The sequence below is a fragment of the Diadema antillarum genome, unplaced genomic scaffold, assembly GCF_040938485.1.
Source record: "Diadema antillarum isolate AM-2024a unplaced genomic scaffold, OU_Dant_1.0 seq00000459_RagTag, whole genome shotgun sequence".
NCBI classification, from domain to species: Eukaryota; Metazoa; Echinodermata; class Echinoidea; order Diadematoida; family Diadematidae; genus Diadema; species Diadema antillarum.
The window spans coordinates 644,050-656,234 of NW_027271430.1; the positions used below are offsets into that span (position 1 = coordinate 644,050).

Consider the following 12,185-nt stretch of genomic DNA (forward strand, 5'->3'; position numbering starts at 1 on the left):
GACGGTCGCACAATCACAGATGGAAGAGGTCTTTGATTTGCTTTGTTGTTGTTGTTGTTGACAAAATTGTCTCACAGAATCACCTGATAAGCAAACAAACCAGTCCTCTTCACATTAATTTTTTTCTGCCAATTCTCTCCACAAAATTGGCCGCTAAGCAAAAACAACAACAAAAAAATAATAGTAATACAAACAGAACCAGCACATGACTGTGGTAATCAATTCCATCAAATCACCTGCCCAAACAACAAGCAAACATGTTATACATAAAACGCATATTAGGCCCTACTAATTGTAAAAACAAACAGTCAGTAAAACAACTAGAAAACATAACATTTCGGAATACGTCTTTCTTGGTCAATCAGGCCTGCGCATACTACGCTACGAAAAAAAAAAAATAAGAAAAAAATGTCCGGCATAAAATGCTACATGCCAAGCGTCAATATCCATGATAGGCCTATGCCTACTCTGATGGCAACGTTGACCATGTAGATAATCGTCATTAACAATCGGATTTTCTATATTATGTTAGTTAGCGATTTTTTTTTCTTTTTGACTAGACAGCCCATTCATTGTCAGAATGAGCAAAAGAAAAAAAAAGGCTGTGAAGACTTTTTTTAAAAATGATTTCTTTCATTTTTTTGTTTAAATCTTGACCTGACAGCACATATGTCGAGAGAAGTGTTTTTCTTCGATAAGCATATAAACATGGCAATTGAACATTATTCTAGAAGAACGCTACATGTATACCATCTTGCAGCACAGTTCCATTACACACTCTTTGACTGCACACAGTACACAGGTACCACGTGAATGGAGCAATGAAGCAAAAACAAACAAAAACGAAAACAAAAACCCGAAAACAATAATAATCTAAACAGGATTAGCATTTCTGTACAATCTGTCGACAAATCATCTGCTCAAACAAAAAACATTGTCGCGTTCTGCACAAAACGCATATAGGCCCTACTAAATCTGTAAAACAACAACAACAAAATAAATAACCCGAACCTTTCGGAATCCATATAATTCTTTGACACTCAGACCTATGCTATTTACGCTAAGAAAAAATGGACAAATGGAAAAATGTCAAGCATAAATGCTACGTTGCAACTGATATACGTCGATGTAGGGCAATTTGTCAATCAGCTGCAATGAAAACATCTCGACGGAAGAATTTCATGAATTTGAATAAAATTAATGCTTCGTGCCAAGCGTCATGTATACTGCACCAACTCTGGCAACGTATAGTGTATAGACGATCATCAGTAACAACCGAGCTGGGTTTGTTTTTGTTGTTGTTGGTTTGTTGTTGATGTTTTAGTTAGGTTTAGTCGGCGATTGTTTTCTTTTTTTACTTGACAGCTGATTTATCGACATAATCGGCCAAAAAAGGGAAAAAAAGTGCAGACAATTTTTGATTTCAAACAACAAAACCCAAAATAATATTAATAGTAATCAAAACAGGATTAGTGGTCATCAATATTATTCTGTCAACAGATCGCCTGACAAAACAAAACAAAACAAAACGAAAACACAATTAAACACGTCTTCCATAAAACGCATATAGGCCCAACTAATTTGAAAAACAATCAGTAAAAGTACGCTGAGAAAAAAAGAAGAAGAAAAGGAATGAAATTAAGAAAGAAATGCTCAGCATATACAGGCTGAAGCGTCAACTAATGGCAACGTTGACCGTGTGTAGATCATCAAGCTGTTTTTACTTCTGTAGGTTTAGTTGACGATATTTAGTGCATTTTTTTTTTATTGGACTGCTCATTTAGGCTATGGACAGAGTTGGCAAAAACGATGCAAAGATTGTTATTGATTTTTTGATTTGGCTTGTCAGCACTTACGGCGAGAGAATTGCTTTTCTTTCATCACAAATGATATAGTGTAAAAACCATGGCAAATTGAACAAGACCCTGTCGCCATTACACGCCGGCCGCAGTAACTACGCACAGAACACAGGTAGGCCCTACCATGCTGGACAAACAAATAAAAAAACAACAAAAAAAACCCTAAAACGACAATAACACAAACAGGATTAGCAAATTTGGTTGTCAGTTCTCTCGACAAATCACCTGACCAACAACAAACATGTCCTACAATCGCAAAACGTATCTCAATAGGCCCCACTAATTTGAAAATTACAAACAATCAGTAAAAAAAACAAACAAACAGAAAAAAAAAGCAAAACAAAAATCCTTTCGATTTCGGATTATGTCTTTCTCTGACAATCAGGCCTATGCAACTAAAAAAATAAATAAAAAAATTAAAATTAGAAATGAACAGCATGTGGTACGTGCGGAAGCGTCAACATCTACCGACTGCATGGCAACTTTGGCTGTGTAGATGATCATCAGTAATAAATACATGAGAGCTGTTGTTCTTTCTTAGGTTCACTTGGCATTTTTTCTTTACTTGATTGTGTGATCATGTATCGTCACTAACAAAAGGATCGTTTCCCTCATTTCAGTCTTGTTTTGCAGATGTGCCTTTTTCAGACAGAAATGTCTTTGAATAGATACAGATGATGAGGAGCAGCAATACCTGAGATCATGAGAAATTTTGTGTCAATCATGCACGGCCACCTGTAGGCCTACATCTCAAAAGCGTCTCAAAGACAGTTTTAGCATGCTTTAGGGTACTGCTTTGATCCCATGATTGTCACCGCAAGCAAGCCGGGAGAAGAACAAGATGGAGATTCGATAAATCTAAAACTATATGCGCAGAAGAAAATAACGCAGAAAAATCAAATGAAGTGAATGTGCAGTCTTGAGGTGTATGTTGGGAAATCATACCTCAAAGCAAACACTTTCGCTAGGGAAAAGCAGGCAGTTTTTAAAAGAAATGATGGAAGAATGATTGTCACTTGTGATCTCAATATTTCACTTTTCCGTAGCATATTCCAGAGCACAAAAAAAAAAGAAGGAAAAAAAAAAGGATCGGTATTCGTAGAGGACAGGTATATCCTGTAGGGAAGGTATTATGCGTGTGCAAAAATGTGTACGATGAATGTCCTTGTACTAGTAGGCCTATATTAGGTCCATGGCCTGTCAACAAATCACCCGACGAACAACAAACATGTCCTTCACAAAACGTACAGGCCCACTATTGTTTACTCTTTTTTTTTTTTTTTACTTGGAAGCTCATTTATCGACAGAATAACAAAAACAAGAAAAATGGGAGGGCTACCTTTGATTGTTTGTTTCAGTTATTTTATCTGTTCTTGTCAACACATAATATGGCGAGAGAATCTTATTGTTTATTATAGCATGAAAACATGGCAATTGAACATGCATTTCGGACCGCCTCTATATAGATCTGCAGAACAGTCCACTAACACGCAGCTCGCAGCTGGTCGTATGAATACTAACAGTACCCAAGTACATAATACGTGTAATACGTTAGTAGCTTGCAACGGGGCGAACGAACGAAGCCAGCTCGCTTGCCATGGCCACGCATGTACCATCCACTAGTACAGTGATTGGCATTGTCATAGCGAACGGAAGCCAGTACGATATCGCCACGGACTACATTGTTCAGTGGACTGAATCCACTCTTTGGTGGAAGCATGACTAGCAAAGAGTATCGACTTTTTGGTGGAAGCAGGGAGGTCTCACCTCCCTGGTGGAAGGCAAAGAGTGGGGAAAGCGCGTGGGGCATGTGTACAATATGGGTACTAGATAGCATGCTCATGGCCACCGTACCCACATGCACAGTATACGGTTGGCCCATCCATGCCCCCATGATACGTACACACAACATACACCGCACAGGGGTATCGTTCGATCGTACACTACTGGACGTCGGACATAAAACGCACACAGTGGCTATACACACAATGTACGCAGTTGTCGACAGCTTGCTCTGCTATAAACGGGCTATAAACGGATCGCGGATCGTAGCCTCTGGGATGCGGTCGCGCTTGTGTACAGTACACTTCAGTAGTATATCACAGAGCTCTCTCAAGACTTCTGTAAGTAGTATAGTATCAGTAGTATCCGAAAACCGACTTTCTTCTCGGGACCGCAAGGGGGCGTTGTGAATCATGCGCTCGAGACCAAATCCTTCCGTTTTAAACGAGCCGTTATTTTGCGAGAGTCACTACTGCAGTTCTCATCTAAATTGACGTTCTAGTAATCAAACATGAGTTATAATGCTCCCTAAGCATCATACTGACTAGCAGTTATATCCTGATACTTTGAATCATGGTTTCACTCCGTGAAATGCACCTTAACAGGAACTCCATTTTATCTTTAAATGATATACGCTTCCCAGAAACATTTCCAACGCACATTATTTTCACTGGATAATCGGGCGGGGACCTCTGATAAACGGGACAATTTTTCTTCAAGCGATCTTTGATTTTGTTAATATTTTACACAAAAAATCTACCAAAATACCACAACAATATTTCAAAGATTCCATATCAGTTGTCGTTTACAACAAACTTACAAAGCAAGCTTCGGATTGGTGTGTTTTGACCTCCGTCCATCCAGTACATGTACATGCATAGCCACGAAAGCGCCGTGTATAAGTATCCATGCCATTGCAAAGCACATGCCTTCGCGAACATTCTTCTCCCCTACATAAGCAAAGCCATGTGCTCGCTTGCAATTCCTACTCGACTCACATCCAATAAAAAACATTCCTCGCTCATACAGCCCAGGCTGTGTGCGTTGTTTAATCTCAGTCATACACTTCTGAGGGCAAAGTCCATTGTTATCGCGCGCCTTTGTATCTTGTTATCTACTGTCTTTGGTTTCAACTTTCAATACAGCTGTACACTGTGATCTGTGTGTACGTCACAATCTTCCTCAGTTGTGACTGGGCAAAAGTTACGTGATTGAAATGAGGGCTATGAACAGTTACGTATTCAGTGAAATGGGGGAGAGAGTGGGAGGGAGAGCGTGAAAGATGAGAAGGGTTCAATGTATGTGCGAATACGTAACGTTTTATGAATCTAGACTATAAGCTGACATTGATTACGTGTACACGCGTGTTTGACAGAAGAATCGAACCCGGTCGCGATTACTCTACATCATTGCGAGAATGCAGGGAGAGCTGGAGGGTCGCGCCGAGGGGTAGCGTGTTGTGTATTCATGTACATGTACAGTACGTCAGTATGCATGTGTGTGTGTGTGTGTGTGTGTGTGTGCACTACATGTACATGTCGTATGCCGTTAGTGTATGGTGAGTACTAGTACTCATCGCGAAATCGGGCACCTCGCTTAAAGGGGCCGTGTTTGCTACTCCCAACCTGTCCCGATTATGCGATGAATACTGTATTGAGAAAAAGTATAATTTCAGTATCAAATGGTAAAATAGTATTATCTAAACCTGGCCTTTGACCTTTGACCTCACAGTTCCAAAGAGAATCACTGTTAGGTAGAACATGCATAAATATGTAAGTTTCATGATAATACCTTGAGTTACTTTTGAGATATGGAGGAAGAAGTGCAATTTAGCATTTTCACTTGACCTTTGACCTTTTGGCAAGAAACTTCCCAAAGAATATATATTGGGTTATACATGCATACATCAAGTTTAAAAAAAAATCCTTCAGGCATTGCATAAATATAAGGAAAGTAGTGATATTTTGAGGAGTTGACCTTGACCTTTGACCCCTGACTTTTGACCCATGACCCCCAACTTCTCTAGATAATCACTGCCCATCGGTACATGCATATATACTAAGTTCCATGAAGATACCTTGAACCATTTGCGAGATATGGAGAAAAACATGAAATTTCAACCTATTTTCACAAAATAACCTGTGACCTTAGACCTTTGACCCCGTGACCCTAAAATCTAAACAAAGTATTATCCCCCCAGGTTATACCTTCATACCAAGTTTGATGTAAAACCACCACACAGTTCTTGAGATATCGACAAAAACAAAACGGGACGGACGGACGTACGGACGGACGGACAGACGGACGGACGACCCGAAAACATAATGCCTCCGGCCACTTCGTTGGCGGAGGCATAAAAATTAATTAAAAATCAATAATGCAGTTTGGCAAACAACTGAATAGCTGCAGATATTGAGTATGAATTCCCCTCTACAAACTGCATTTTGGTTGGAAGATGAAAGCTTTTCTCATGGAATTTGAAGGGACTATATTTCATTGGGTGCATGTGCAGAAAATATGTGATGCTTTGAGTGAAAAGAACTCGTAGTCTGGCTTTACGGACCCTTGGACAGAGTTTGAGCTGAAGAACCCGTCTTGGAAATTTGATGGATGAAAGGGTATATCTCACTTATCCAGGTTAGCGAAGATGAAACACCTCATTTCTCCTAGCTATTTTACAGAATTTTTTTAATTTTGAATTTTAACACATATCTCTATGGGGAATTATTTACCTGTGTGAGCCCTGTATAAAATCACAAGTGGGAGGGAAAGGTGACAGACACTCACCTCCTTGCCCCACAGTGTGAGGGAGACCTCCTTCTGGGAATCGTCCACCAGCTGGAGTGCCCGCTTACTGACCTCCCGGTTGGACGACTTGATGGTAACGGATGAGACGTCACTGACACTCTTGCACACGCCGATCACATCTGAGTGGATAGGAGGAGTAACATTTACACTTTGTCACCGTAACATGCCAAAATAGAGATTACCGAGTCATTACCCTAAAAGCAATGCCATGCTTGGTTATCAGACACCGCAGAAATAGCACAGGAGTAAAATGACAATAATTGACAATATCTAAATGGCACTGAATTATAACATTATATCCTCCTACATTCTAAAACACCAATATAATCAGATAAGTGACTGAAGGGCCAAATTCTAATTTGAAAGAAAAATGAGAAAGGAAAATGGGATTCCAACAGGATCATATTCTTTGCTCATTTTTTCATTTATACTATATTCATTTCTGGTTGGCTTCCCTTTGTTTGTATTACTTTTTTTATTCTGATTTTGGTAATCTTTGAAAGAATTATTGGTTATTCAAAAAAAGAAAAGAAAGGAGTCTTTAGCATGAAGGTTCAGTGACAGACATTGTGAATGACTGAGATTAGAAATTGATAAACGAACCGATCATGGAATCTTCTGGGGTGTCCTCCAGGGTCCCGATGCTCTTGAAGTCAAACTGGACGGAGGGGATAGAGACATCCTCCTCCACGCATGGTTCGATCGCCGTGTCGTTGTTCAGGGTCAGCTCATACTCGTTGTTGATGGAGGTGTACTGGCGATTAGCTGGCTTGAGGGAGCCACGTGACAGGAAGTATACCTGGGGTGGGGGCAAAGGTCACACAATTCTTTTAACATACTTCATATTTTCTATAAAGTATTGAAAGGAATTGACGACCTGATTTCCAAATTACTGTAATCTCATTACAAACAAGCTACGTTCAACAAAATCACATTTTTGTTTTCAGTGTACAAATTCATCATTTCCCGATTCATTTATTTACACAAACAGCAATCTAGCATCATCAGAATGTATCGAATGATTTTCGAATTATTGTTTGAAATGAGATATTTTGGCCATTTGGAGATAATACACATTTTAGTTCAATCAAGATATCTTGACTTTCTTATATCGAAGACAGCAGCTACAACATGAAAACATTGTCAGGCGGGCGTACAAAATATTCCCCTTTCTCCCATCAAACTGGAACTATCAGAAATAAATATTTCCCCCACCTTTCCAATCTCCATCAAGTCATAGAACTTGTCCACGGTCTGGTTAAACGCTGTGCAGCGGATCTCGCCTGACTGGTCCAGGAGGTCCATGGAGAACAGTTTGCCCTCCCCTCGGGCGTTGCTCCACTGGCGGATTGCCGTCTTGTTTGTCACACGCACCTTGATGGTCCATCTTGAAAAAGATTTTAAACCCAAAGATGTTTAGGATACGCACAACGGCAGAAGCCAACAGATATCAAGCGATCATCCATGTTGGAAAGTCTGACAATCAACAAGAAAGGCTAGACTGTTTGAATGCACGAAAGCTGTTTTTGTATCATCAAATAGCAGATACAAAACGGCTGACTTAATTGAGGAATGATATCACTTGTGTAGTGCTCCTGTATGTTTCACACATGACAAAGACAACAAAATCATATTTTCTTGAATCTGCATAAAGATTCTCTCTTTCCATATCTGGAGCAATGAAAAGAAATCAAAGCAATTATATCCGTAAAAAAGGCATAAATGTAAACTCCCGGGTTCAAAATTTTTTATCAATGTGGATGACAGATCTACAAGCACTTTTTTTTTTCACAGCTCTCAGTTGGTAGGAATTTAATAATTGCTTAAATTTTATAACACAGAGTATTGGAATTACTTTGTATGTGCCACATAAGATTTGCATGATCTCATCAAATCAGGAGTGACATGCAAGGTGTGAATGTACACTTCAGATTTTAGGTGGAATTGACATTCTATTTAAGGAATATGCAGTACAAAATTATATATATGTTCAAGAAGAAGTTCATATTTAAAATCAGAATTTTGCCTCTCAACAGGCTCCGAACAATCATCAACAACAAGTGTCATTTGAGGCCTAAGACTTGTGTTTTTGCATGAGCTTCTCGAATTCAATTTCTAGATTCCCAATGGTCTTTTTCTTTCCCCATGTGAATGCTCAGCATTTTTTTCCCAATTCATTTAAAGCAGGCCAAGGAGAAATTGCATCCACATGTATTTCTTTTCTCCTCACTTTTCACTTATTCATTTTCATTTTATTTTCATTTTCATTTTCATTTTTTTTTTTTTTTTTTTTTGGGGGGGGGGGGGGGTTAATTCTAGAAGAGTTTTAACCCTTTCTGTATCAGGGACTTTGAACAGTGTGTACAGTGCTATGGGTTTTTCTGTGCAAATCAGCACTCAAAGCACAGAAAGAAATTAAAGAGCACCTGTTCTGGTAGGGGGTGAGGCTGGAGATGGGCTGGACCTTCTTGTTTGGTGAAGAGGTGGAGGAGGCCCCGTTGGCCTGGCTGTAGAAGGACCCGCCCTGGTTCCTGTTCGGCATCGACTGCACGTTTCCTGATACCAGATCACGGTAGAGATTGAAGGCTGTCAGTTTCGACACGCTAGTGCCGGTTGGCCTGCCTTTGGACTGTGCCGTGTCTTGATGTGCACTTTATATCTTTTACTGTTTCTGTTTTTTAAACCAAACATCTCACCTACCTAAGCCACTGTATAAGCTGTTATTTTCGCGTACAGATATTTTTGCGAATGAGGGCAATTCCGCGGTTAGTAACGTTACATTTGAACAAATTTAGATATTTGATTTTACTACTAAATTACCATTTATTCATTTCAAGCCAAAATTATGTCAAAAACATGTTCATCATTCCCAGGTTTATGATACAGAAAAGAATGAATACGATCCAAGAAATAATAGCATTGCTATGGCAACTTAAAGGGCTGGTTAGTAACGTTACGAAAAAAGGACATGACAAAAAAATCAGTGTCTTGTAACAAAAAGTGTGCAAAAATTCAAGTTACTTCAAACAAAGTGTTGCATTAATTTCAATTATTGCATCATGACAAATGTTCACACGTTTTTTAGCAGTTCGACCAATAATTTCTTAGCTAGACCCCCAAAAGCATGGTTAGTAACGTTACCTTTAGTAACGTTACATTTGTCCGGAGTAATTCCGCAGGTCATTTCACCCTTTTGTAATTGACAAAATGTCACATGACTTCTGGAGTATTTAAATGCATTTTTCTTTTACCCTTTAGCAAAACTTTGAGGACAAAATTTCAAAGGAACCCACTGTAATTTGCATTTAAGTGAATTTCAGCATCCCCAGTCCCACATGTACATTTTAAATGATGGTTTTAGATCTCGCGAAATCAATCAATACGAAAGATAAAATCTACTGAATTTGAAAGACCTTAAAGGGATCGTACAGTTTTGGTTGAGACCTAATTTCAGGTTTCTAACATTTTTTGGTGAGATAATGAGAAACCTCTTATGAAATATGAAAGAGCATGTAATTCTATGAGGAATTCAACGTTTATTTGATGAAAATTGGTTTTGAAATGGCTGAGATATCCAAAAAAGAGCGATTCTAATAAAGTGTGGGACCCACACTTTACTACGATCGCTTTGTTTTACTTTGTTTTTGGATGTTTCATTCATTCCACACCCGATTTTCATCCAATAAATTTTGAATTCCTCTTAAAATGGTATGCTCTGTACTATATCATAAGTGTTTTCTTGGTATCTCGCAAAAAGTTAAAAGCCCATTTTCTCATCTCCACCAATACTGTACTATCCCTTTAATGATTGGTGAACATCCATGGCATTAGTTGATACCTAGATTAAAGAGTAAGATAAAGAGGCACATTTCTTTTATCCATGTCATGTCCACCTAACTGCGGAATTGCCCATGAGGAGGTGACAGACATTTTTGTGAGATGTCGTTTTTGCGAATTGACATCGAGGCTATTGTAAATGCACTATTACCCTGGTGCATGGCGGCATTTTTGCGTGTTGTTAAATTTGCGGTCCAATTGTGATTCTCGAAATTCATGAAAATCAAACCCTCATGAAAATAACAGCTTATACAGCCTGTGCCTAAGCATTCTATTTCAAGCATGTCTTTGATAATCAGAATAATTGCTTTATAATAATTGCTTATGAGCATTAGCAACTGCCAATCTAAAACGACTCTGTTTCTGCCCTCACTAACCTCCTTCTTCTATGGCATGAAAGTCAGTTTTGATGTTGGAAGTCTTGCTAGACATATGTCTGGTTGGTCATCATGTATTGGACAGAGTCAAACTAACGTGTTGTTATCAGACATATCACATACATCTTCATAACACCATTTTGAATGCACATCTGTCTTTGTATTTTGTCAGAGGCAAGTCATGTATAAACCTTTGTCATTTTCTACATGTGTCAAACCCCAAAGCATTGTGACAAACAAGCCAGTTCAAAGTTGCAGATTTAGAAAAGGTCAGTTTTACTAAATATTTGCACTAACTCTACTCACTAACTCACCTGCATTTCCATAGTTGGTGGGCCGAGCTCCTAATGGCTGCTGGTTTGTTGGCTGGGGCTGGGCCTGGGGGGCTGCTGCAAAACATGGCAAAGATTTCTCTACATCATATAAACATTCATAAGATAGTGATTGGATCATATAACATTCATAGAATACTCCAATCTTATTCTATTCAAATGCATCATGTAAGGCAAAATTGACAACCGCCATAAAGAAAGAAACATATACACCCAATACACACACACACAAAACAAAACAGAGAAATGAATTAAACCGATGTTAACAAAAAAATCCTTTCATTGTGGCAGGAAGAGTTGGGAAAGAAACAAATGCATTTTATGGGTTACAAGTATCTGAAATATCAAAATTTTTTCTAAAGTTCCGAATAAATTGATGTTCATATAATATTTAGACAACTTAATAGAGTCTTAATTTGAATGAAAGTAAAAAATCTAGGCTAAACAGAAAGAGTACCATAATTTTTCCCACTGACCAATACTTTAGATATAATAAATTAATACTGACATAGAAGAGTAACATACCTGGACCTCCTGCGGGTCGGGATGTTTGACCAGTTGCTGATATTGGTGAGGGGTTTCCCAGAGTGACCCCTATTTCTCCACCCTTCTTGACCACCTCCAGATCAAGGACAACAATGACCCGTCTAAAAAAAATATTAAAGGCAGTAGGGTCATCCATTATCATACATCTACTCTCTTTCACATAATAAGATCACAATGTCAGTGCTCAGTTAGTATTACAGCCTGGAACTCCATTATGTCTACTCGTATGAGAAATAAGCCTCTTTTACGCCCACATGTAGTTGTTTACATCACATATTAATTCTAACAGTTGATAGGCAGATGCAAAGTCAGTATCCCAAGCCCCATGTAACATTACGCATCAGTCATGTCTGCACTGGTGCAAAGTGAGATAAAAGGATTACAGACTTTCACGTCACTAGAAATATATCGCCAATGAAATTATGCAGTATACATGTCCCCCCCCCCAAAAAAAAAAGAACAAGAAATCAAAGACAACGGGCTACTAGTCATTTCACATTGTCTTTACCGACAAGATAGCTCCCAGGTTGCCATTTAAGATGCACATTTCCTAACCAAGGTGTCTTTCTCCACAAAAATATTTAGTTATTAAAATATCTACATATTTGTACAAGGATTTCTCTGAACCTGTTTCATCTTTGGAT

General features: G+C 38.7%; 1 protein-coding gene across 1 annotated transcript in view; it reads right to left on the reverse strand.

The window, feature by feature from the left end:
- Positions 1 to 12,185, reverse strand: part of LOC139732974 (replication protein A 70 kDa DNA-binding subunit-like) — a 38,586-nt gene that overhangs the window by 23,056 nt on the left and 3,345 nt on the right. The window contains exons 5-10 of the mRNA XM_071643811.1: positions 11,521 to 11,642; positions 10,978 to 11,052; positions 8,876 to 9,035; positions 7,665 to 7,836; positions 7,053 to 7,248; positions 6,429 to 6,568 (exon numbers count right to left, since the gene is read on the reverse strand). Coding sequence (XP_071499912.1) covers positions 6,429 to 6,568; positions 7,053 to 7,248; positions 7,665 to 7,836; positions 8,876 to 9,035; positions 10,978 to 11,052; positions 11,521 to 11,642 — 865 coding nt within the window. The remainder of the gene's footprint in view (positions 1 to 6,428; positions 6,569 to 7,052; positions 7,249 to 7,664; positions 7,837 to 8,875; positions 9,036 to 10,977; positions 11,053 to 11,520; positions 11,643 to 12,185) is intronic.